This window comes from Micromesistius poutassou (genome assembly GCF_964030765.1).
Source record: "Micromesistius poutassou genome assembly, chromosome: 8".
In the NCBI taxonomy this organism is placed as follows: Eukaryota; Metazoa; Chordata; class Actinopteri; order Gadiformes; family Gadidae; genus Micromesistius; species Micromesistius poutassou.
In genome coordinates, this window is record NC_140278.1 from 14119811 (window position 1) to 14144980 (window position 25170).

The 25170-nt window shown below is 43.3% G+C and overlaps 4 protein-coding genes across 6 annotated transcripts; all 4 read right to left on the reverse strand.

The window, feature by feature from the left end:
- Positions 1-103: 103 nt before the first annotated feature.
- LOC311351085 (uncharacterized protein) lies at positions 104-3717 on the reverse strand. Its single transcript, XM_084471168.1, has 3 exons — positions 3584-3717; positions 3145-3391; positions 104-2989 (listed from the first exon to the last, which is right to left on the reverse strand). Exons 1-3 carry the CDS (start codon positions 3608-3610, stop codon positions 1497-1499), a joined length of 1767 nt encoding a protein of 588 aa, XP_084327294.1. The 5' UTR covers positions 3611-3717; the 3' UTR covers positions 104-1496.
- Positions 3718-4056: 339 nt separating this feature from the next.
- Positions 4057-8256, reverse strand: LOC311351082 (uncharacterized protein). Of its 2 annotated transcripts, none has more exons than XM_084471163.1 (3): positions 7522-8256; positions 6428-7407; positions 4057-6272 (listed from the first exon to the last, which is right to left on the reverse strand). In XM_084471163.1, exons 1-3 carry the CDS (start codon positions 8054-8056, stop codon positions 5067-5069), a joined length of 2721 nt encoding a protein of 906 aa, XP_084327289.1. In that variant the 5' UTR covers positions 8057-8256; the 3' UTR covers positions 4057-5066. The 2 variants fall into 2 exon arrangements, with proteins under 2 accessions (XP_084327289.1, XP_084327288.1); XM_084471162.1 differs by having other exon boundaries at positions 7510-8256.
- Positions 8257-10244: 1988 nt separating this feature from the next.
- znf576.2 (zinc finger protein 576, tandem duplicate 2) lies at positions 10245-14442 on the reverse strand. Of its 2 annotated transcripts, none has more exons than XM_084471169.1 (5): positions 14390-14442; positions 13610-13779; positions 13404-13519; positions 12137-12280; positions 10245-11987 (listed from the first exon to the last, which is right to left on the reverse strand). In XM_084471169.1, the coding sequence occupies exons 2-5, from the start codon at positions 13743-13745 to the stop codon at positions 11151-11153; spliced, it is 1233 nt and encodes a 410-aa protein (XP_084327295.1). In that variant the 5' UTR covers positions 13746-13779; positions 14390-14442; the 3' UTR covers positions 10245-11150. The 2 variants fall into 2 exon arrangements, with proteins under 2 accessions (XP_084327295.1, XP_084327296.1); XM_084471170.1 differs by lacking the exon at positions 14390-14442 and adding an exon at positions 14041-14329.
- An 856-nt stretch (positions 14443-15298) lies between these two features.
- znf576.1 (zinc finger protein 576, tandem duplicate 1) lies at positions 15299-24777 on the reverse strand. The gene is made up of 10 exons (XM_084471158.1): positions 24693-24777; positions 23707-24162; positions 22721-23242; positions 19223-22599; positions 18915-19110; positions 18421-18591; positions 18079-18171; positions 17456-17636; positions 17106-17295; positions 15299-17000 (listed from the first exon to the last, which is right to left on the reverse strand). Exons 2-10 carry the CDS (start codon positions 24110-24112, stop codon positions 15687-15689), a joined length of 6450 nt encoding a protein of 2149 aa, XP_084327284.1. The 5' UTR covers positions 24113-24162; positions 24693-24777; the 3' UTR covers positions 15299-15686.
- Positions 24778-25170: the final 393 nt, after the last annotated feature.

Here is a 25170-nt window from a genome sequence, read left to right on the forward strand (position 1 = left end):
TGAGGGATTTACAGTTAAGTGTGATCTCAGAGCCATACAGATATGAATATTTACTATCAGGTCGTGCAGTCCTGTATTTTATTTTTAAAACATTGATCGGAAAGAAGGTGCAACCTCAGACATGTTGTTTATTGGTAAAATGTTTGACTCCACATTGCACTTTTAAATAACTCAGAATACAGCACTGTATATAAAAAATAATGTAATATAATAAGGGATATATGAGTAAAAGATGAAGAATAAGGACTATGCCTCAAAATGTATCACAATCATCAAGCATTTTGTCTTCAATATTAAATTGCTATCCCGTTGTAAATGAATAAAGATTAATTTGAACTCTTTTACATGAAACATCAAAAGTTGTAAAAAATTGATTGCGGCTACGTGGTTGTATGTATGCAATGCTGTGGTGTAATATTCGTATACATACTACAGGGTGACACTTGGCGGCAGTATTGAGCTGACAGGATTGTCTCATGCTTCTTGGTTGCTCTCAAATTGTCATTCCAAAAACATAGCGAATGACCAATGTGTGCACACAAGCTTTTTAAATATATGATAAACCGAAAGAATCGCTAAAAGGCATGATTAAGAAGGTGAGATTGTACGCAATGAAAAGCCGGCGGCCCAGAACAAATACTACTTTTTCAGGACCATAATTAGTAGCGGAGTATGGTCTGAAACTACGCTGTACATGCACTTCCTTGAGGCCAGAAGAAGGCAGACAGAAGTCTTCTTCCAAGAGATAAAATGCTCCAATAGCCTACGATGTTGGTAGAATAGAGAAACGTAATAGGCCTACTTACAAAATACGTGTTGGGCTTGACGACGGACGCCATTCATTATTTACAAAGCTGCTACCACAACCACACACCCTTTATAGTTAGACTATCCAGTTGTTTTGGAAACATAGTAATGGCATAAAAAACAACAGTTGTAGGTAACATGCTAAATGCTTCGCTCATTGTAATACTTTGTATGTAGCCATTAAAAACGGGTTGGTTGGCAAATAAGTGTGTATGTTTGTGGCGTAGATTGTCTCTCCAAGCGTTGACCACATGAACATTTGTGACACCTACAAAATCCGCATTAATTCGGCATCTATGGGGTTTGGTTTGGTTACCAGTTATTTTTCAAGTGTCAAGAAAGCCACTACTTAATTTAAAATAAATTATAATTGGACAAACAATATCCATAATAATCGGGTACTGTAAAATGCTGGTATTTCCCTCATTAAGGTCATAAATTAAACTTCCACACAATTTTTACTTATGAAAGGCCACCAGACATGCATACAACTATACATTATGTCCCTTTTCAATTAATTTTCTTTTATGTGGCAAAATGTGACACCTTGTAAAAGTCTACTAACCGATTTTGAACAACAGAACAATGTTATTCACACTTACCGACCTTTTCCCTCATTAGGTTCTCAAGTTGGAAACCTTTATGCATGCTTCCATCTCCACCATCACCCAGCCCCCTCTCCTTCATACCTAACCCTTAGTCTGCCCGACATCCTGACCCTCCTCCGTGTAGTGAACCAGATTCTGGTGTCTGTTCCTGGAGGGCGCATCCTTAAAGCCCTGACCACAGTCCTCACATGCGTACATCTGACCCTCCTTGTGCCCGCTTACGTGGGCTCTGTCGGACTGGGCCTTGCCCGATGCACCCTGGGCGGCCGGCCCTCTGGGCATCATGGACCCTTCTCCCTCTGCCAGGTTACACTTATCCAGCAAGCCGCCAGGGGGGTGACTGCTCCGGGGTCGGCCCGCAGAGGTGGAAGGACATCCGGGGTTGGTCTGGTCCCGGTACTGGGCCCCGGCCGCCGTCCTCCCGGCCCCCTCGTAGGTGAGCCCGTGGACCGTCCGGTAGTGGAAGCGGATGGCCGCGAGGTTGGTGAAGCCCTTCTCGCACACCCCGCAGGTAAAGGGCCGCTCGCCTGTGTGCATGCGGGTGTGGATTTTTAAAGCCCCCGACTGGGTGAAGCACTTCCCGCACAGGCCACAGCGGTACGGCTTCTCCCCGGTGTGGGTCCTCTGGTGGGCCCGGACCCCCGCCAGGTGGGGGAAGCCGCGGCCGCAGAAGGCACAAGAGTACGGCCTCTCGCCCGTGTGGATGCGCTTGTGGATCTTCAGCGCTCCGGACTGACTGAAGCTCTTGCCGCAGTCAGGGCAGACGTAAGGCCGTGCGCCGGTGTGCACGTTCTGGTGGATGCGCAGGTTGCTGTGCGAGTTGAAGGCCTTGCCGCACTCGGTGCACAAGAACCCGGCAGGCTTCTGGGAGTGCTCGGAACGCTGGTGCTGCAGCAGCTGGGACGGCCTCTGGAACGCGGCCGAGCAGTGCATACAGGGATGCAGGAAGGGAGGGAATGTGGTGGCCCTGGCCCCTTCCTCCTGGTTGGGCTGGCCGGGCTTATGGACGTTCTGCTTGTGGGAGTGCTGTGGACAGGCGCTGAAAGAGTGCTGGCATCCCAGGTAAGGGAAGTGACCCCTGAGCTGGGCTGCGTGGGGGTGCGAGTGGGCCAGTTGTGGGCAGGGCATGCAGGAGGAGAATGGACAGTGGTGATGGTGGATGTGATGGCCGTGTGTGTTGCCATGAGGGAGGCCAGAGTCTGGGCCTTCCTGCGGCCTTAATAGCTGAGCGCAGGTCTGGAGGCCGTGGCAACACAAGCAGGCAAACATGGGGAAGTGTGGGAAGGAGCCCGCTAGACCTCTGGAGGACGAGCAGTCTGCGTTACGCTCTCTGTCCTCCCTCCTCGACGCACGGGGCTTTAGGTCGGACGTGGTGGTGCTGCTGGGTTCTGCCTGGTTCTCATCCGGTAAGCAAACGCTGAGGTTCATGGCTGGGTGGCTGGTGTGGGTCTTACCGAGGCATGTTTTGTCTGGTTGACCCTGAGGGTACAGAGATTTCCTGGGCTTTAGAGTCTCGTATGAAGGCGGAGAAGTAGAAAATGGACAACCAGAGCAGGTGCACGCATGGAGCTCATCTGTGTGTGAAGAACAGAAGAATAGACTGCCGTTATTTATACTGAACAATTATTCAGATGAAATTACATGAAAGTTGCTTCAGATAACCTTTTATTAAATGTTTATAAGTATTTCTATTTAATTTAAAGTCATTATTTTAATATTAATGACTCACTTTCAGCTTCCTTTCTGTCTCTGAACTCTGCCCTCCTCTCTGGTGCCCCTGACAACATCAGCCGGTTTTGGTCTAAATCTGACTTGTCTTGGGCTGGTCCTTTCAGCCCCAGATATTCACCTCCGGCCAAACCCCAGGAGACATGAAGTACATCATGCTGCTCCTTCAGAGACTGACTAGAAGAGTTCCCAGACGTGATGAGGTCACCAATGAACTGTTGCATCTCAAACCAGGAGCACTGACCATTCTGCAATAAGAAGGGATCGATCGTTCATTAAAAATAGCTTTAATATTCATTATGCCATATATTAAATATGTTGCTTTATACCACTACATGCTAACTACATGTTTATATTTATAAACATAGCTATTCATATTAGCGAATTATTGTGGATTATTGTGCCACGATTTCCAAACAAAAAGGGGAAGTGTTGCTTACGCCGTCTGCGGGCTTGTCTTTGTCCATGGAGCAAAACACACGACGGATCAGTAACGTTGTTGTGTTCTCAATGCAGGTATGTTGCCGATAAGCAAAGATTCGCTTTAGCGAATAAAATATTCACACACACTCATATGACCGTTACATAAAAAAAAAAAAAAAAAAAGAATGCTTAGCAGAGGTTTAGTTCCGGGGCTTTTCACCATGTGACCTCGAGTCTTCTTTCAGATAGGGTTTATTCTGCAGACTCCGAAAACTAACATTTAAATTAGTTATTTACGCATCATCAATGCAAATTGTAATTCAAAAGATCCGTTTGTTGTATAGTTTGAATAAATATTGTATTAACTTGCCATAGCTGGAATTAATAAAACATACATTCTGCTTACGATGCATAGGCCTATCTAGATATAGAAAATAAACACGCACGCACTCATCTTTTTTATTTATTCGGGCTTCAGGTTAAAAAAAAAACACATCCTCGATAAATACCTTTTAATAAATAACAATTCCAAGACATAACAATAGTGTTAAATCCTATTATCTAATCATAATGTCTTGTTTCAGTAATACCTATATTGGGTGTTTCAAAATACCCAATTCAAGTCAAATTTAAGGAGTCTAAAAATGATGCTGCCGAATGGGCCTACAAAATATTCCTGCACAACCTCCAATACTTAAAAAACATACAGTAAATAGAAGATAATTAAGGATATTCAATGTTATATTATAAATATGTCTGTTTGGTCCAGGGCATCGTTCAATTGAACAATTATCATAATATCACAATATGTCCAGTGCATCAAAATCAACTTTAGATCTTTTATGCAAAGATATTTCACATTCATCCCAAGTCTGGCTAAACATTGTATTATTTTCTGTGTTAATGGCTTGCTAATAACCTATGAGACTATGGGTGTCCAGAGTTGCAAACAAATAGAGGTAGTTAGATCGGAAACACTCCCGTTCCAAACCTTGGTTGGCTGGACAAATGCTTGATAATCCTGATAGGTTGTTTTAATTTTGGTTCCATTTACAGTACAGAGATAGCAAAGAGCAGAAAATTAAAGACATGCATCCTCTGCAAACATCCTGGTCCCATGAAAAATAATCATAAAAAGGGATTTATTGTTTGAATAAGTTTCCCATTGTATGATCGAATGTGCTCCAGTTTGGATGTTGGATGTGGTTTGTAATAAACCCTCTTTACATTCAAACACACTTTTGTTCAATCCCATCAAGACCCTGTTTATTATTGGTCAAACCCACCACCATATGCATAACATGTTGCAAGTCTGTGCCTCGATCATATCCGTTTTTGTAGAGCTCTGGACCTGCCTAGACAGGGACTGCAATTCATCAAAGATAGGAGTTAGGAACTTGGACTCTTCCTTAATCATTTACATTACAAAATGAGCTGTTCCCAACGGTTCTGGCTTTACAGTAGCCTATGTATTACTATGTACCTTTAACATCTAAACTCTCATATTTCTGTCTTCCTATTAAAACATGAACATTTATCTCCTGTAATGTCATGCGCTTTCCCTGACCACTTTCTGAGGACCACCCAACACTCTTTGGTTGCCACTTGAATGTTACCTGCAGGTGCTTTAACAGCAGACTTGAGAGCCTCTGTTTTGATGCTAACTGCAGGTGTTTTAATGCTAACTGCACACGATTTTGTGTGTAGCGCAGGCGATTTTATAATAACTGCATGTGATTTTGTGCGAAGCACAGGTGTTTTGATGCTGCCCGGTGGAGTTTTAATGCTAACCGCCTCCATTTTAATTGTAACCGCAGGAGTTGGAATGTCAACCGCAGGCGTTTCAATGCTAATCGCAGCCGTTTCAATGCTTACCGCAGGTGTTTCAATGCTAACTGCAGGTGTTTTAATGCTAACTGCACTCGATTTTGTGTGTAGTGCAGGCGATTTTATAATAACTGCATGTGATTTTGTACGAAGCACAGGTGTTTTGATGTTGACCGGTGGAGTTTTAATGCTAACCGCCTCCATTTTAATTGTAACCGCAGGAGTTGGAATGTCAACCGCAGGCGATTCAATGCTAACCGCAGGCGGTTCAATGCTAACCGCAGCTGTTTCAATGCTTACCGCAGGTGTTTCAATGCTAACCGCAGGCGGTTCAATGCTAACCGCAGCTGTTTCAATGCTTACCGCAGGTGTTTCAATGCTAACTGCAGGCGTTTCAATGCTAACAGCAGGCACGAAAGGGGTCAACTTTTTAGACAAATCTAGGGGCACCTCATAACTGTGTGTTTGTTTCTTGTTGGTGATCAGATCCAGAGGGGCGTCCACCTCTAATGGCGAACCCACAACAGAACTTGCGATAATCTTCTGTAGCCCCACCGCTGCATCTGGGGCGATCGGAGTGGGTGGTCCTGTCTTCTGGAGTGTGGGCACCAGGCCAGACAACAGAGTGGAGTTGACAGGAACAAACAGAAGCAGTTTCAGGCCGAGAGGGGGAGGTTTGTCCAGGGTTAGACGCCAGGGACCCTGAGCCGGGTCCTCTGGTGACGGAGCAGGGACATCGTTGGAGATGGTGACCACACTGCTGCTTGGATCCCACCAACTTGTGGAGGCTGTTGTAGTGATGGGCAGCTCAGTAGAGTGGGGAAGCGTGGGATTACCAGGTTGAGCCGAGGACTTCTGGGCACGTTTCTTAGAAACAATCTATATAAAGATATTAACCTAAATGTTAGACACAAAAGTGAGCAAAGGAAAGAGAAACTACTTTGGTGAAAGACAAACCATTTATAATAAATATACACTATATATATACTGTATATATATATATATATATATATATATATAAATGAATAACTTACTGGTGGTAGCGGTGCCAGTCCACATCTATCCAGGTGGCTGTCGTAGTCCAACTGGTGTAGAAAGCCACGGCCACAGCGCTGGCAGAGGCAGGGGGACTGTGCCGCGTGCCCCCCCATGTGGGACATCAGGATCAGGGCTGATCGGAAGCCTTTGCCACACTCGTCGCAGGTCAGAATCCTCTGGTGAGCGCTGCCGTGCTTTTTGAGCTCCTCCTTCGTGGCGAAACTCTTGCCACACTCCGGGCAGAGGATTTCATTGCCCTTGGACTCCTGGTGCCCCCAGCACCCCGTGTCTTTCTTGTGCTGCCGGAAGTCTCTCTGGCTGGGGAACACTTTCAGACACGCCACGCAGTGGATGCTCTGCGGATCGCACTTGTGCTGGCGATACAGCTTGGCCAGGCGGAAGTGGCAGCTGCACAGTAAGCACGTGTAGGGCAGCAGGCCGATGTGAGAGAAGCTGTGTTTCAGCAGGGCGTTCTTCTTGCTGAAGGTCTGGTTGCAGTCAGTGCATACAAAGCTGCGCAGGCACTTACTGTTACGGTGGCGTTGGAGCGACTTTTGGCTGGAGAACTTGCGGCCACACTTGTCACAGACAAATAAACTTCCCTGGGTGCTCTTGTGCCATTCAATGTGCTTCTCACACTCTTTCCGGTCTGTGAATACAAGCTTGCACAAGTCACACTCGTAGAACTCCTTTTCAAAGTGTGTGGTTCTGAGGTGCCCGCTTAACTTCTCCTCCGTCTCGAATAACCTCCGACAGATGCGACACCGCATCCGAGAGAGGACCAATTCAGGTGTTTTTTCAGCGTGGGTCTTCAGATGAGCACGGTAGTTGTTGAGCTGGCAGAACCGTTTGCCACACTCTGCACAACAGTGCGGCCGCTGACCAGTGTGTTGGTTCATGTGGTCCTGCAGCTTCATGTTGGAGGGCAGCTGAAGACCACACACACCACAGCTGTAATCACCTGTGCCATCAAACTCTAGGAAAAGGCAGTCAAACATCAAATGAGTAAAAGACTAGTTGAAAATATTTAACGTTATAATATAACAATGCTAATTCAATGTTCATTGAAATGGCATACCAAAATCAATACCATATTCGTCTTCATCGAGGCTCTCTTCATCATAATCCTCGGACACTTCGCTGTCATCTGCTGACTCGTCCTCTGCATGCTGCGTGTTCTCTTTTGCCTCTTGGTCATTGTTTGCACCCTGGTGTGATTTATCATTTGCTGGGTAAGCAGGACGTTTGGTAGTCTCAGCTCCAGGGGGTTCCTTCACGCCAGCTGCATTGGGGCGCTTTACGGCGGTGCGAGGCAGCACAGAGAAGGTATATGCATCTTCAGAGCCTCTGCTGGATGTGTCCATGCCATCTTTTGTTTGTGCTGGAGAAGACACAGACGTGTCTGCAGTTTGTGGAGAACTACATTTATCACTTGTTACTGACGGATCATTTTCGAGTTGTTGCCTTTTGGTAGCTTTTGTTGGTATCGGAGTTTGTGATTCACTTCCCGACAACGACACATACGGTGATGGTAACAGACATGGGGTCTCTCTTACTGGCGTTTGTAGAATATTGGGAAAACCCAGTTCTGTGAGCTGGATATCGATGGTGTACTCTAAGGACATGGTGGCTGCGCATGCAGTGAAGAGAGAGGCAGTTTACGAACATACACTGATGCCTAAACCATGGATTTGAACAATGGACCGCAGGACTTTTAAACCCAATGAAAGGTCACTTGCGTATTTCCCAAAGCTAAACCTTAGTGATACATCCAGAAGTGGTAAATTACGAAAATCTCCTGAAACAAGGAACACAAAAAGGATTACCTCAGTTGATATGCCACACAACTTCCCGTGACAAAAACACGGCAAAAAGAGGAGGCTATAATGGCTCTTGATTCCACATTGTGTCTTGGAGTGGTATTACCTAATACATCAAGGGATATTACGAGATCAGGTTGCACTTATTTATGGGAATTACCTATTTTATAGTCTATGGGTATTGGTATGGTAAAAAAAAAAAAAAAAAAAATTCCACTCCGTCAGCACCAATCACGATTTGGACCGTGATTGGAGAAGGCCGTGATGCATGAAAATCTCAGTCATCCATAAAAAAATAGGATGGCATCCGATTTGAGAATCAAAACGTACACATATGTAACGTACTACAGTCAGCCATTCCTCAAGAGTCTCATCAAAATGTTTGAATTAACAACAAAGCAACAAAGGGAGGACAAAACACTTGGTGACCTCCAAACAGATCTATATTTATTTTCTTGCGCACATATATGTTCTTATATGTATACATACATTTCTAGTGTGGTGGTCATGTATGTAATGAAGGCCATTGCAATAGTAACAATTTTAGGTGTCATCCGATGTGTGAAATGTTTTTTTCTTACAGGATGCAGGAAACTACTGCTCTTTCTCAGTATTTCAGGTCAGACTGGTTATTTTCTGTTGTGTGCTGTTTAGCTTTCTTAATTCAATGATGCCATGTGTATGCATGCCCGTATCTTTGTAATACGGTGATGTATTGCCACATATATCACATCATTAACAAGCAAATCTAGCCACAAAGTGATTGTTTGCGGTTGTTGCTCTGCTGTGGTTCTCTCTACCTTCACCTTTTATTGCCACTGGGCGTCACCCATGTAACCCATGCTATTGTATTGTAATAACTATATTGAATCCGAATCCGAATCTGAGCTGGATTATCAGCAACACTGCAGGGAGCGAGATGTGGACCTGGCCACCGTAGGCGATGTGTACCTGCAAGAGTCCAGAACAGGCTTTAATTATGACCACTTCATGTGGATCGGACTTTACGATGACCACACCAGTTGGAAGTTGTCCCTTGGGAACCAAGACTACAAATTAAAGCCAAAACTATGGAACGTGGCACAACCAGAACCCGGACTTCTGGCTCCACGAAGAGAAGAGTACACAAATGTTAGCTATGGGTTAGCCTACTGGGTCGATGTGTTGTGAAATAAGCACCATAGTGCAGTTTGCTTTGATGGTGTGGTGTAATCGTTGTAGGCCTATTGCTTTTTAGTATAGGCACTGGTATATGAATGATATATGCATTATTTATGTTATAAATTATTTAAAATTGAAATGTTTATACGTGTGATAGAAGCAATTGAATGTAATATATTTTAAAACTGACTCTTGGCAAGAGTAATCCCTGTGAGGCAGGCAGCCTCTTGTTCAATTAGCGGTCGATATGATCAACATAACGTCAACATAGTAATCTATGCCGTTTTATCACTGTTACTGAAATAAGTCCCCAATTTAGATAAAGAATGGGGTAAAATACTTAGTTTTTGCCCTTCTTCCCAAAACACTATGTGAACGCTCCACTCGGCTGCGAAAGCAGGTGGCGTTTTTCAGGATAGTCTGAAAAACGCCAACGGCGCAACGTGCAACGGCGGAACGTGTGGAACTCCGGCTGGGCAGCTGTTGTCTGCGGCGTCCGAGAGAAAGTTTAGCTTTTCGGACACTTGTATAACGCCACGGTGTGTGTGGATGGCAAGCTCGGAATGTGCAGCGACACGCCCCCTCTTTCCTAAAACTCAACCAAAAACGACAGAGCAGACAGATGGCGTGAGCGTGACCCGCCCGACTATGCCTCTCATTGGCTAGTTATCATTGAAGACTTGGATGAGCCGTAGAACCTGTGGTCACTGTGTTATGGGGGACCAAATGAATATAACCTAATATGAAATCAGCAAAATAGGGATATATCAGGGAGACTCACAAAAATGACTCCAGGGCAGTAAAACGACAACAACACAAGGCAAAGTACTTTCTGAAGCATCCCTGTGGGATAGCCTTTCGTTTTATTAGTCGCATTCGGGGAGATACAAGCCAGTCATCGTAAGAACACTTGATTTGCAGCTCTTCAAAAGGACTCTATGGCATCATAGATCCATGTTTTGCATTCATAAGACAGTACATAGAAGTATAGATTAAAAAAAACACATTAACATTAGACAACTCAAAAGTTTTCATTTAACATTTGTCCAAACCCAATATTTCGGTGTGCTAAAATTTAACTCACAATGAACTCAGGACCAAAAAAACAATACACACTAAATTATGATGGGGAAACAACCAAAATTTGCAATTCAGAATCTCTGAAAAATGACACACACACACACACACACACACACACACACACACACACACACACACACACACACACACACACACACACACACACACACACACACACACACACACACACACACACACACACACACACACACACACACACACACACACACACACACACACACAATTTTTTTAAATTAAGAAAATCTTGATTTAACAAATTGGGCCTACTGTTGGGGTAGGAGTTAGGTTAACGAAGTGCAACTTATTTGATTATATTGGAAATATGCACATGATGTAAAAACTCTCTGAACCCCAACCGCAACCTCAATGTGTTAAATTAGTATAACATCACTTTAACATAGTCCATTGCTGCATCTAGAAATGACAGCTGGGGAGTTGGTGATAGACCTCAATGCAAACTCTAGCTAATTGGACAATTAAGTCAAAGAAAACAACACTCCAAGTACATCTAAAAACATCCTCATCTCAGAATCAGATTCCCTACGCTAAAAAAAATATATATCCCTGACTGACTAAAATACAGAGGATAACAACAATCCCTCTTAACTTTTACGAAAAAAGCACTCCCGTCCCTTATTTATCTCTTTTCACTTTGGCTCGCGGCGTTCTCATCCGAATGGGTCTTCTGGTGGGCCTTCATGGTGCGCTCACGGCCGAAGCTCTTCCCACAAGTAGGACAGGAGAAGCGGCCCTCTGTGTGGGCCCGAGACTTGTGGGCTTCTAGCTGTTCAGGACGGGCAAAACTCTCCTCACACTCCTCGCAGGGGTGGGCTTTCCTAGGGGTGTGCTTCTCCTTCTTGTGGGCACGGAGCGGGGCCAGGGCGGGGAAGGTGAGCTCGCACTCAGGACAGGGATGCTCACGCGGGGGTGCTGCTGGTTTCTTCTCCTCCTCGGCCGGCACCTCCTCTGTGGCGGTCGTCTGGTCCTCGGCCGCCGCCGCTACCGCCGCCGCCACTGCCTTGGGAGGACGCCCCCGCTTCGCCCCGACTACTTTGGGCTTTGCCTCGGCTGGAGCTGTGCCGGACTCTGCGGTGCTGCTTCCCTTCCCCGTTTCCTCTGTTGCCTCACCCTCTTCCTTCACCCGCTTCAACTTCTTCTCCGCGGCCGCTTGGTTCTCCGTCTTTGGAGGCCGTCCACGTTTCTTGAGTGCGGCGGCGTTTCCGTTGCAGTGCTGGCCCGCAGAGTACTTCTCCTGGTGGACTAGCAGCTCTGCCTCCGTCTCGAAGCCCTGGCTGCACCTCCCACAGCGATGCGTCTTTGTGGGGTCCTCCGTCTGCTCACCGGCCTCCGTGTCCAGGCGGGGGTGCTGAGCCAGGCGGTGGGTACGCAGCAAGGCGGGGCTACGGAAGGTTTCGTTACAATCCTTGCACACAAACTGCCTCTCTGGACACATGTTCCGTCTGTGGGTTGTGAGCTGGCAAACAAAATTAAACAAAATTAGCAGTTGAAAGGAGAAGTATTAAATCCATATTATTCAAAGAAATGACAAAAATAAGACTTGCACTTTAGTTCCCTACAATTACTTGAAAAAATAATTCTGGCCACATTCAACACAAAACCAACCTCAGAAAAGACTCGAAAGCTCTCCTTGCAGTGAACACATTTGAAGGGCTTGTCTTCCTTGCTGTGTGTTGGCTGGTGCTGTGTCAGCTCCTCAGAGGACTGGAAGCTGCGGTCGCACACGTAGCAAGTGAACAATGTATTTCCCTGGAGTCAACACATGAAGGCATGAATAAACATTCCCACATTATTTTTCCACAAAATTGGTTTGTGTTACTTTACTTACTTACATTCCACCAACCCACACAAATTTGCAAATACAGAAGAACTCCCCCTACCTACTATGATGTGCAAGTGAAGACCAGCATAGTCGGGCAGACAGAGGCAACCAAGAACTTTGTAGAGTGTTTTTTCTGATTGGTAACTGCCAAACTAGCCCTCATTGGTGGGTGTTTGATCGCCTTTACATAAGGCACTAGTAGAATGTACTTTTTTTTTTTTTTAATACAATGTATTAACCGATAGCGGACGGAATGGAGTAATTTGATAGTTATTACTTATAAATAGGAAAATTTTAAAATACATCTCTTAGAAAGAAAACTGGGTCTCTGAATACACCGTTTTTTTTTTATAGTACAGGACAGAACATATTATCATACTTTATCATCATCTTCCTTTAGGTCACACAGTTATCCCAAAGCGAACTGTTTGGTAAAAAGCAAATGTGTTTTTGAAATATTTTCCAGGGTAGCAACCGGCGTCTGAAGGTATGCTACAGATTTGCCTGCATGTCTGTTTGTAGCAGACGTGGTAGTTGGTTTAACTGAGGTGAAACGCATTCATAAATCCATATTATTTTCCGAAAATGTCTATCTGTACATTTTCATCAACCCAACAACATGATGGACATCACAGCTGCGGTCATTGTTTTGTGGTATCAATGTCTGCAGCCTTACAACCCTATTGAAGGACAATCGTCAACCAAAACATAAACTGACCTATGGTGTATATTCAATAGATTAAAAAAGGTGTTTAATCTCAGATTAACCACCACGATGTGCAAAAAAGGACATGCATGCAGATCGGCAGCCTATCTTCAGAAGCCATTGCGACCCCAGAGAGTAGGTAAAGAAAACACGCTTACTTTCTACTGAAAGGTTTGCTATTGAATCCCCATGTGACCCAAAGGAGTCTGACAAACCAGGTTTATGAGTCACAAAAGTGGCTATGAATGATATACACTAGAAGGACGATTGTGCCTCCAAAGGACATATTGTCAAAACATAACACTATTGTTCGAACACATATGCGGAAGGATGCAGCCGCCTACCTGCTGAAGCTGTTGCTTGTACTCCTCACGGTGGCTTTTCTTCATGTGGCGTTCCTTTGCTTTGGCATTGCAGAACGTAATGAAGCACTGAAAACACTGCAGGTTATCATGTTGGTCTGTAACATAAAAGAACAGTTTAGTTAAGGGGTCAAGTAAAGAAGTAGGAATACGTGAACTTCCAGCAGTATGTCAAATACACCACTCACAAGTTTGAGGGGCAGGGGGCGGCTTGAAGATGGGTTTATGTGGTGCCGCTGGCTTCTCCGGTGGAACCTCCGGAGGTGGATCCGGCAGACCCCGTCCCATTACGATCTCCTCTATGTTCAAAATGTCTGAATCCATATCAAGCACTGGGTGGTGTGAGCCGAGCTGGGTACTGAATCAAATGAAGCAAAAATATGATTTCACGTGCACCGTTGTTATGCTAGGTTAGCCTACAGGGTGAAAGGACTGAATGCAATTCAAACGCTTGCCAGTGTTTTCAATAACTTAGCACAAATCTGTTACACTTTAAACCAGAACATGAAGGAGCATGATTAATGCTTAAAAACACATTATACGCGCTTGTAATATTGTTGACACCGTTAGGTGGCATGCTCTTCAACTAGTTACCCTAGCTTCATTTTTAGCACCTTACCATTCCCCATTTAAAAGATCGAATACAACTTTTTACAACACCACGGAGGGTTGCATCGGAATAATGGAACACCTTTCAAGCATATGGTTTGTGTTAATATAGACAACGCGGTTGTGTTTCGTATCCATGTTATTTTTTAGCCATTCCACTACCTAGCATATCGTTAGCATATAGCCTCTTAGCGAACGAAACCATTGGCTGATCAAATGAGACTGCTCTGGTGTACTTTCAAAACAAAGTTTGTTCTGGGCTACAAATATAATTTATGCGAAATTGCCCCTAAATACTTTCAGAAGACTATATTTGGCGCTTAATTCCTTGCAGAAAGATTGCGCTATTGGCCGCTCACCTCGAGCCGCTTGTTTGAAGGCAGACAGTTGGACTGTGAGAGTTGAGCCTAAGAGCTAGAACGGACAGATCGGCTCCTCACCACAAGCCCCGTTGGTGCAACTAAAATGGCTGCCAAAATCCAATGTATTTGGTATTTTGATACCAAAAACACAAGTGATTTTTGATTAGAAAAAATAAGTTGTTAAGAAAAACTGTACGTATGACACCGAGAGGCCTTAAAAAATAAAAGGGAATTGAGTTCAACAAAACACGCCACATTTGTTCTGTAATTATAATATTTGGATGAAAACAAGGATATTAATCACGATGACTTGCTAACGAAGATGCAATTTTTGTTTTCATAGCTAAATTATGTTAATGAATGGTGTACAAATTTAGACAATAGACAATAAATCTACGTTTTTGCAAGTCTATTGACGACGGTATGTTCTAGTTTTTCAAATTCTATGGTTAATTCATACCACGTGACACTGAAAACTTTTTCAAAAACACATTTTTACATACATTATTGCACAAGTGTTTTCCGGCTATATTGTCAAAGGGGCATCCTAATTTGAATGACTTAAGAGGTTGATCCATTAATAATAAAGTCTCATTTTCGTTTTTTGAATATATCCATACCTCTATGATCCTAGGTGGTCACGTGACGGTTTGGAAACAGTTTACACGTTTGAACACATGCAAGGTTAGATCACGAAAGTAATTCATAATAATAGAAAGATTCAACTTTGATTTTATTTCAAATGAACACATTCACCGTAAACCCGGAACATCCGCAGAACTAGGAATATATGAGTCTTCGAAACTGTACATGAACCTCTCGGAATATAAATTACACACTGAACTTCAATAAAGCAAGTGTAAAAAGAAAACCGATAGCTTCTTGGTCTAGGTTTTATTGTTTTGCTTGGCGATTTTAAACGTAAACCTGCATATATGCACGTATAGCCCTCTTGTTTATGAATAGCAGTTAGGCCATTTTAAATAACCAAACAAGCCCAATTGAACACATTATCGAACAATCAAATATTAAACATTACTTTTATTTCGAACCAATGTATCTCAATATACTTTACATTTTCAACCTGCTTATTTTTGGGACCTTACACGCCACTAAAAGCATTTCTTTACACACAAATCCAGGAGGTGGCACTAAAAGGCACAATCCATATTTAGCCCGGTAAATCCCATTCAAAAGACTTCCATCAATTTCATAGTCAAGTCACAATCTTAAAATGCACAGTATGGGGCTCATTGTAAAAACACATCAGGTATAGTATATCATTACTTGCAACTCATCGCTGTTGATTGTGAAATTTCATGAAGCAGTTATGATTACGTGAGATGCAAAGAAAGACGCAACACTTAAGGCATAGCACTTGAGATGTTCTGATACAGTTTCCGAAGCGACACCTGCCACCTTCTCCCTCCTCAAACTGCTCTGGCCAGTGGCCAGACCCATCGTACCGTATAGATGCATCCGGAAGGGAACGCTCCTGTTGCATATCAGGGTTAGGGGTTTCAGTCAATACGCAAGCGCTCTGAGAGGGTGGCTGAGGGGGAACCGAGTCCTGAGTGGCCAAGCCACTAGAGAAAATCAAGGCCTTTGAGACCTCCAGCCTGAAGGCCATAAAGGTCAAGGGTTCCGACCCAGTCTGCTGACCCTGCCTGTATAGAAGCCATGAATTGACCAGGGCTAGATCTGTCAGGAACCAGAGCACACCTTGGGGCCAACCAGTTGAGCGGGTCACCGTGTGCGGGATTCGGTAAAGGTGATGTAAATCTCTGTTCAGACACACCAACATTTGGGCCCGCTCAAGGCTCTCGATGAGCTCGGAGACGTTTTGATCCTCCTTCCCGACAGTTGAAAGGACAAAGCCCCCCTTGGACCGACGCAACCTCAGTCTACCATCAGAACTGATAAACTCATCCCCCATTTGTCCTATGGCTCCGCCAACCCTGCCGGCACCATGAACACCAGCATCTAATAATCGCTCCAGCATCGCAGGGGTAGAGAGCTCCTGCCTGCAAAGATATACCAGACTATCCCTCGGAGCCATTCTCTCTACTACATCCTCTTTGTCTGAGAGATTCATTCCGAGTTCCAATTTTGTTATCAGACCACCAACTCCAATAAATACAGTGCAATGCAGAGAAACATTGTCCTTTACTTTCCCTGTTGACAAAGGAATTGGGAACTGATCCACCGCATACTCCTCTTCTGGTTTCAGCAGCTGGCATCCAGTGTCGAAACGATGTAATATTGTCTGGAGCCTCCAGAGCGGATTCATCTCATTATCACGGTTGCTTGCATCGTCTCTGTGCCTCTTAGAACTATTATGGACCTCATCATCACTGCTATAACTGCGACTACTACTGCATCTACTACTAATACTACTACTACAACTCTGAATGGTTGGTTGTACATCTTGAAGGTTACACACTTGTCTTTTACGTGTCAGTTGAGTCACCAACGTGCCTGTTGAGTCCTTTTCAGGAAGGGCTAGCTGTAACTGGTGTGTGAGCTGAAGGAAGCGTGAAAGTGGCATGGCATCAGCAATCAGAGACACTTTAGTCGGGTCCTGCCAGTAGAGCTTCAAACTAGGAAACTAGAAAAGGAAAATATGAATTAATTCAGAAAAAAGTGTGCACAAAAAAACACATTACACATTAGGAGAAGCAAACCATGCAAGAACAGCGGTATGGTAACAAACCTTTAGAGTTCCCATTGCGATGTGGATCCCAACAAACTGTGCAACCTCCTTAGCAGTGGCGAGGTGTAACATTTTGGACAGTGAATTTGTACACCGGGCAATTTCACCCCAAGTATCCCACCCAAAGTAGGTGGAAAAGAAATCAATGGGCTGCCTCACGTCCTCTTGATTGATTTCAGCAGTTGGAAAGCTGAGCAAAAGAGAAAGAAAGATGAACTATAAGGGAAATCCTTCTGTTCTACGAATAAAATAGGATTGTAGTAATGCCTTTAGTAGAAGACATAATTAATGGGATGGATTTAACATTGAAATTTAAGTTTGAATACAATAATGAAATGATTTTGCGGTACCTCTTTTCATTCAGTTGAACGGGGTTTCTTTTTTTAAGGCTGTTCAAATAGGCCACAGCTTGTGCCTCTGGTGCTGGCAGGGGATCACAGTATTCAACGAAATCAGAGTCGTCCTCGTCAGACATTTGCAGGAGAAACTCTCGGACATGTCGATTTTCCGGATCTTCGATGTGTCCCTGATCTAAAAGGAAAGGTTGAAGAAGAAGTTTTAGGACAATACCGGTCTGGGTGATCAAACCATCATAATAGACTCTCCTTCACTACAACCTCCATTAACAATATAATTTCTTAAAATCTATGTTTTGCTGATTTTACCCATAAGCATTTGGCATGTACGCACCTGCCAACACTTAACAAAAGCAATGCAGCACTTTGGTCTGTTTGTGATAGTATAAAGTACTACAAAGTAATATATTGCCATTGTTACTCGTGGCACAGGCACTCGTGCTAAATGCCTTTCAGCATTATTGGTACAACAAGTAGATTATATTGGTAGCGGTTTAGTGAAGCCAGGAGACGGCTACGGTTGTTTCAATACCCAGACAGGTAAAACAAAAATATCCCCAATTAAAGGCCTTTTTAACATAAAAAATAAAAAAGCATATGACTTTATCATCGTATACCTTCTGCTGTATTAGCATCATTGGGGTCAGTGCTCAAAGAGACATCCTCAGATCGCGTTTCTTGATGGTCCCCACTGGAAAGGTTATCTTCATCTGTTCCAAAAAAAAAAACTGGGTTGGAATAATGATTCTAGAAATGCTAATCTTTTCCATCTAGACGTAGATCATATTGAAAATAATAGAGAATGTATTACTTTTCTTTGATGCTATTTTTGTGGCAACAGCTGTGTTAGGTCTATTATGTATGCAGTCTTCTACTCCATTATTAGTTCAGTATTTTGGGACACGAGTTGTAGGGAGTAGTGACCATTTAATCCACACAATTATTATTTAAATACAAACCTTCTTTCGGATGGTCAACTCTTGCACCCCTCGACAGCTCCAAAGCAATTACACCATCTTCTCTCTGAGATGGGCATAGCAAAACCTCTCTCTCTTCTTCTTTTACTGGGTAGAAGATGCATTGTTTGGTAGGGACGTCTGGAACCATGCTACTGGCTTGGCTCTCGGTCCCTGAAATGAAAATGTTGCATTCTCTAAGTAGAGAAACTTAGTGCTTTTGACATGTTCTCATTGGTCATAGTTATTATAACCAGCTTTGCAGAATGAGGTGTGGTTTCATTTTGAGATAAGCACCTGTTGATGACTTAAATGACCACCACCATGCTTTCTCCTGGTCACAATTAGGTTGTAACAAGATCAGTTCAGAATGAGAAAATAATCGTCTAATGTCGCGTAACATGTTAGAAAAAAAAACTTAAGAAACATGCTTAAAATAGAGAAAAGGTATATTATATAAGGTGTGAACATACATATTTACACTTGAATGTATTTACCTGTACCAGGAATGTTTTCAGAATCCATTTGCTCAACGTTCCACTGGATAATCACATTGTCTTCTGAAGCGGGAGGATCCCTTAGAATAAGGCGCTTTCCCTGCTTGACAAGAACAGGCCTTATACCGCATGAACCGTCCTCAACCTTGATCTCTTCGGAGTCCATGATTTGGCCTAACACCATACCAGGAACACACTGAATAGAAAGAAAGATAACACACGTATTCAAAGTTACGACACAATATTCCACTAAAGCTGTTGTAATTAAAGATAACAGAACTTATTGTTAATGTTTGAATGATAACTACCGCTAAATGGCATCTCTTATCAGCGGTCTCCATCAGTCTGGAAGTGACGATCCTCTCAGGTATGACAACAGCAGACTGATCGGTCTCTTTGTCTTGCTGTACTCCACATTCAGACAGTTTATCAACCAATGGGGAACACACAGGAGGCACACATGCAGCAGGGAGCATATCTTGGTTGATCTCCAATTGTGGACTCTGAAGTGTAGAGTGAGAATGCTGAAGAGAGTGGGTGTCGTTTTGCTTGTTTAATTCAGAGTCAGCAGTAGGTGGACATTTTTGGAAAATTATCTGACATTCATCTGGTTCTTCATCAGCTTTTCTTCCACTGAAATTACCTCCATCTGAAATTCTCCTTGCGATCATACCCCTTTTAAAACCTTCTCTTCTTCCGCTTCCTCTCCCCCTTATGCCACTCACTCTTCCAACTTCTCTCACTACAGATTCGTCTCTCTTCTGTACCACACTTTCCACTCCCTGTTCTTTCTTGAACTCAAGTGAATGTGTGGAGGAGGAAGAACTGTGAAAAGTTACTTCAGTCTCCTTTTCATTGTTAATCTGAATACTGGATACATCAGGGTCGACACCTTCCCGATTACCATCTCCAATGAGAAGATGCTGGGAAAAATCAGGTGGATCCATCTCATTCTGCTCCCCGACTGTGACTACATCTATATCGAGAAGTACTTCATCTTTCACATCGTCCTCTGCCGTAAGCTTCATTTCTGTCCCGCAGTCATAATGCACAGGACGTATAAGGCCATCATCTTCACTGTTCGGCCCTGTTGGGTGCCCCAGATCAGATGCTAAAGACCCTTCTTCCCCAGGGCCATTTGGCTGAGGAGATCTATTAACAAGTTCACCTAGAGGGGTGCCAGTCAATGGCTCTCTATGCTGCACAGCCACATCCAATAAAGCTGTAATGTCTGCAACAGATGCAATTTGAGTCTTTTCTTTAGATCCACTAGCTTCAACTGCCTCAGTAACAGGCAAAGAAGGTGAAGGGTTCAGGGCTGGGAAAGACACGCTGCACTCTTTGTCTTCCGAAGCCACCTCTCTCGTCTCAGCTTCTATATCCCAGTATGAGGGACCACTGACTGCCCCAATGACTCCATCTACCTTCTTTGTAGGTTGATGAACTAAACCGGAAACACCCTCAAATAAGTTTCCATTTGTGAATGTGATGCCTGGGCTCTCCACAATGTGCAGGCTTGTCTTGTGTTCCTGAAGAGAGGAGACACTGTTAAACTTCTCTCCACAGTCTTTACATTCTAAAGCCCGCTTGGAGTTGGATGCGGTTATTACACCCTCAGTCTCAATCCTCAAAGAGGACTTGCGTTTTCTGGTGGTCTTAGGCTTGTGGGGTGTCGTGGGAGATGGATCATTAACCACTAGAGAAGACAGTAGGGAAAAGGCTTTCTGATTCTTTTTGGGTCGGCCAGCCTTTTTCCTGACAAGAGGTAAGTTCATATTGGCATCTTCATTAGCCTCCTGACTCTGATTGGACTCCTGCGTCTGTCCTGCTGCCTTAGTAGGATCCAATTTGTAAACTTTCAGCTGGGGTTGTTTATGACCCTTTAGTAAAAGAAAAGGGTCTGGGGTTATTTCTTGAGCTGGAACATTTATAGAGCCCATGTTTATTTCTGTGTTCTGGGTGTAAGGGTCTGTCTCTTTTGTTACTTTTTTGCACTTTTCCTTAATGTTCAAATCAATTAATTTGGGGGAAGGAACCGTTTGGATCTTGTTCTTTTTTAGTGCTGGTGAATCTTCTTGTTCTTTACTAATGTTGCCTCTCACCACCTGTTTTCTATTGGTTTTGTTTGTCTTTTTGTCTTTACCTTGTTGCTCTTTTGTTTCAACAGGGTTAGACAATTCATTATCTGCAGAAGATAAATGTACATGTTTTTTGGGGGACTTTCTTCCCTTCTTTTTTGGAGTTACCGGTTTCTCTGACATATTTTTGAAAAACATCTTGCTTCCAGTTTTTACCTCTAGGGGCGACTGGCATGACTGTGATCGCTTCCTCTGATTTTGATTTTTCTTCTCTTTGTTTTTTGGACCAAATTCTAACACATGGTGGCTTTTCTTTGTTGGTTGCTGTTTAGCAGATGTCTCCACAGTATGTAAATGTCTCTTTCGTGTTGACACCATTTGTTGATATATATACTCTTCATAAACAAAAGTCCTGGCCGGTCTTCGTTTTCGCACCTTCACCAATTCTTGAGCCGACATAACATTAACAGCTGAATCTAAAGTACTTTCCACCTGCTTGGTCTCTGATTGTAATGGGAGCTGTTCTTGTGCAGAAAGATTCTCTACAGTTGGCTGCTCTAGTTTTCCCTCCCCTTTTCGACCATTTTCAATATGTTCTTGTAGCTCCTCTACTGGCATGCTCTCCATCACAGAATGAGCCTCTTGTGTCTCCTCTACTGGCATACCATCCATCACGGAATGGGCCTCATCAATGCTTTCCTTTGGTATCTGTGAAGTGACCTCTCCTTCAGGATTGTTTTGGGATTCATATGGAAGTTGTGTTGATTTGTCTTTCGGGGGAAAAGGGCCATTGATCAGATCCTCTTGCACTTCCTCTACAGGGGTCTTATCCAGCTCAACTGTGGGCACCAGTAGCTGACCTGGGGGGTTCATTTCATCTTGATCATTAACAGTCTCATCCACACTCTTCTCCAGTTCTGTGGTAGGTACTAGTGATGATGATGGCACTTCCTGTTGAGGACTAGACTCTGTTTTTTCCAAGTCTGCAACTGGTAACAAGGCAGAAGTCAGTTCCATTATGAGGGTTTCCTCAGGCTTTAGTTTTAGGTCAGCGACCTCACTCTGTCTTTTTGAAACAAGCTCCTGAAATGAAGGATATTCCAACCCTTCATTTGGTGGCGTTATAGGTTCTAATATAATAGTTTGATCCATGAAATTACACATGCCCCTTGCAAAGTGCATTTCTAAAGAGTTGGAATGCTCTGTCTGGGAATGTTCAATTGATGGCGTTGGATTCAAACAAATTGGGGCTCCTGGTGCCGGGAACTGCTGGCCCAGTGTTGGGATATGAGGGGGAACCTGACCCAGGATCACAACCTGATTCACCCTCTGCACATTCTCCATGGACTCTATAAGTTTGCGGATTTGCTCCGTGTCAATGTTAGCATTGACTTGTTGAAGAGGCTCTACTTGGAGAAATGTCGATTGACTGATCGAGATTGGCGTTATAACAGGTCCACCTTGCTTTACTGGATGCTTGGGGGGGAGGGCATCAGTGGTCGTGTCAAGTAAAAACTTGTGCTTCTTTTTATTGTGGCATAACCTGGTTTTGGCACTCTTAAAAGTAGCCTTGCATAGAGAACAAGGGTATTTTATTGTAGACGCACCTATAGAGAAAAGAGAGAGGAACTGTTTTTTTCACAGCACCATGATGTAAATGTATCATACATCTATCTTTATCCATTATATTTGAATTTGTGGAAATGTAATACTGTAATAATGTAGTACCTGTGTTACTATTTATCTTCTTGCGCGGTGCTTTAGGAGTTGGACTGGTTCCATCCTCTCCCTCTTGTCCTTGCAAGTGTGACGCCATGTGCTTCCGGACGTCCTTAGAAAAGCCGAATCTCTTCCCGCACTCCTTACACGCATACGGCTTCTCCCCAGTGTGCTTCCGCTGGTGGTACTTCAGTAATGTAAGTGTTTTGCATGCCTTTCCACAGGTTTTGCACGCATAACCATCCTCCCCAAAATGTTTTTTCTTATGGCAAGTGAGCTGTGACACCCTGTAGAATGCCTCCTCACATATTGGGCATTTGTAAGGTCTTTTCTCTACGTGAGCCTTCTGGTGGGTCATGAGCTCTGTGGAGTTGGCAAAGTGGTGGTCACACACGTAGCAGGTGAACAGGGTGTTCTTCAGAGTAGACTGCTGGTATTCCAGCGGATGGCTGCTCCTCAGGTGACGCTCCTTTGACTTGTAGTGGTTGAAAATGATGTGACACTGCCGGCACTGCAGAGAGAGTGGAGATGCTAGAAGCCGAGAGGACAGGAGAAAGACATTTTCTGGTTAGCAAGAATGTAAGCCTATTCTATGTATTTCCATTCAAATAACTTTAACATGAGACCTGACCCTGTAATTATACCAACATTATTACACGCATAAATGTGTCATAGACTGACGACACATTTTTGATGATTTCATGGGCCTAAATGTAATATATGTTCTGATTTAGATGTTTTTAAATCAAAATATTATCTGCCCTTTCATTCAAGGAGAAAGCCTAAAATAGAGAATTAAAAAGATAAACATTATGCTTATATATACTTAGTTATAATATAAAATATTATAACTTTTGATAACATTGTAGGACATTTAAAATACAAAATTGTTTTACAAATAAATATGCAGCTATTATCATTAGAATGCAATGACTTTTCAAAAGTTTTTCTAATATGTATAGTGCAAAACGTTACTTATAACAATAAATACTCACAGTCACATATTAGTGAAGAACTGTCTAACTCAGGAATGTCCATCAGCAAAGGATTCCTTCTGTTCTTCATGCATGAAAGATATCTTCTTCCATCATTTGCTTCCTTAATCTTTCCAATCGTTTCCACATCACTTGTTGAAGCAGGTTTATGTTCAGGTACTTCAAGGGAACCAGGGCTCATTTCCTGCCCTTCAGAGTCAACCCTGGTTTTGCCAATAGGCTGCACCAGAGACTCCTTCTCATTTTCTTGTGTGACTTCGACACTGTGCGGTGGCTGGTTAACTATTTCAGATAATATTTGAACATGTGTTTCACTATCACCTAGTTGCATCATCGTATCACACTCTGTCAGTGGTAACAATGGTTCTTCTGGTCCAGTCTTCAAGGTCTGAGTAAGACTTTGCATGGTTGTTGAACTCCCGTTTCATCAGCCAGACGGTTGGAAATATCAGGTCTCTGTATTGTATAAAAGATAAATTCAGTCTAAATTCAGAGTAAAAAATACAATTTAAATGTATGGTACTACTGGACCAATACGTTGGGATTTGCCCATAAATTCATGCTGAAATATTGGCCAGCATAGGTCCAGAAAAGGGTAACTGCGTTATGTCGGCAGGGATCAAGGAATGAATGAGCTTCACAATGCACTAGAGCAGAGTCATGGTTTAAAAGACAACCATGTCATGCAATATTATGACCGAGATAAAGTGGTACATTTGCCTTAATTTTCGATAGTGTGGAATATGAACTAGCACCAGAATTTGCCTTCATGTTTGAAGACAACTACTAATAACAATAATTGAAACCTGGTTGTAGCCTAGCTGCTATAGCTAACTGACATTAAGATACAACCACCCTCAAGTGCACATCGTAGCCAGCTACTACCGATTTAAAATCCTATAATGAATATACATATATGTCATTTGGCTTCAACGACCACATAAAGTGGGCTCTATGAATGCTAGAACAAGCAAGCAGAACACTACCTGGAAAGGCTTGTCCGCCCAGAATCTTATTCTTCTTCTTGTTACGCACAAAGCAGACACACACAAGCAGGCAGCTGGAGCCTCGTGACGTCACTTCCTCCGAGCTGTGCATTGCGGAACTTGTAGTTCTTTTCTTCCCTTTTTACACGCACGTCCATCACATCCATATATATATACAAGAACCAAAAACCAACAACACTTTACCACCCTATAAAACGCATACACTTCAGTCAGACGATGATCCTGTTTTCTTAAGGCTGTTTAAATGCAATGATTCTACCATGTGCGATGCGCTGTCAAACTCATTTGCTAACACATAGGCCTATGAGTAAAGTTATGAAAATATGGGAAATAACAATTTCCCACGTTTCATAACCTTGCTTTGATTTCAAAAAAGTATTTATAACTACGTTTTTCTGTGTCCAAATAGTATGACAAATTGTAAACACGTACTTGTTTAATATATAGGTCTATATAC

Bases quoted from the DNA above. Each gene is read 5' to 3' on its own strand.
- LOC311351085 (XM_084471168.1), bottom strand. From the start codon at position 3,610: ATGGACAAAGACAAGCCCGCAGACGGC. The intron at 3,392-3,583 runs GTAAGCAACACT...TTCTTATTGCAG, and splicing joins AAGACAAGCCCGCAGACGGC to AATGGTCAGTGCTCCTGGTT. The intron at 2,990-3,144 runs GTGAGTCATTAA...CTTCACACACAG, and splicing joins AGACAGAAAGGAAGCTGAAA to ATGAGCTCCATGCGTGCACC.
- znf576.1 (XM_084471158.1), bottom strand. From the start codon at position 24,112: ATGCAAAGTCTTACTCAGACCTTGAAGACTGGACCAGAAGAACCATTG. The intron at 17,637-18,078 runs GTATACGATGAT...CTTTCCTTTTAG, and splicing joins TGATGCTAATACAGCAGAAG to ATCAGGGACACATCGAAGAT. The intron at 17,296-17,455 runs GTACCGCAAAAT...TCTTTTGCTCAG, and splicing joins GTTCAACTGAATGAAAAGAG to CTTTCCAACTGCTGAAATCA.
- LOC311351082 (XM_084471162.1), bottom strand. From the start codon at position 8,056: ATGTCCTTAGAGTACACCATCGATATCCAGCTCACAGAACTGGGTTTT. The intron at 7,408-7,509 runs GTATGCCATTTC...GCCTTTTCCTAG, and splicing joins CGAATATGGTATTGATTTTG to AGTTTGATGGCACAGGTGAT. The intron at 6,273-6,427 runs GTAAGTTATTCA...ATCTTTATATAG, and splicing joins GACTGGCACCGCTACCACCA to ATTGTTTCTAAGAAACGTGC.
- znf576.2 (XM_084471169.1), bottom strand. From the start codon at position 13,745: ATGGATTCAGACATTTTGAACATAGAGGAGATCGTAATGGGACGGGGT. The intron at 12,281-13,403 runs GTAGGCGGCTGC...TGTTGACTCCAG, and splicing joins ACAAGCAACAGCTTCAGCAG to GGAAATACATTGTTCACTTG. The intron at 11,988-12,136 runs GTTGGTTTTGTG...TTTGTTTGCCAG, and splicing joins GCTTTCGAGTCTTTTCTGAG to CTCACAACCCACAGACGGAA.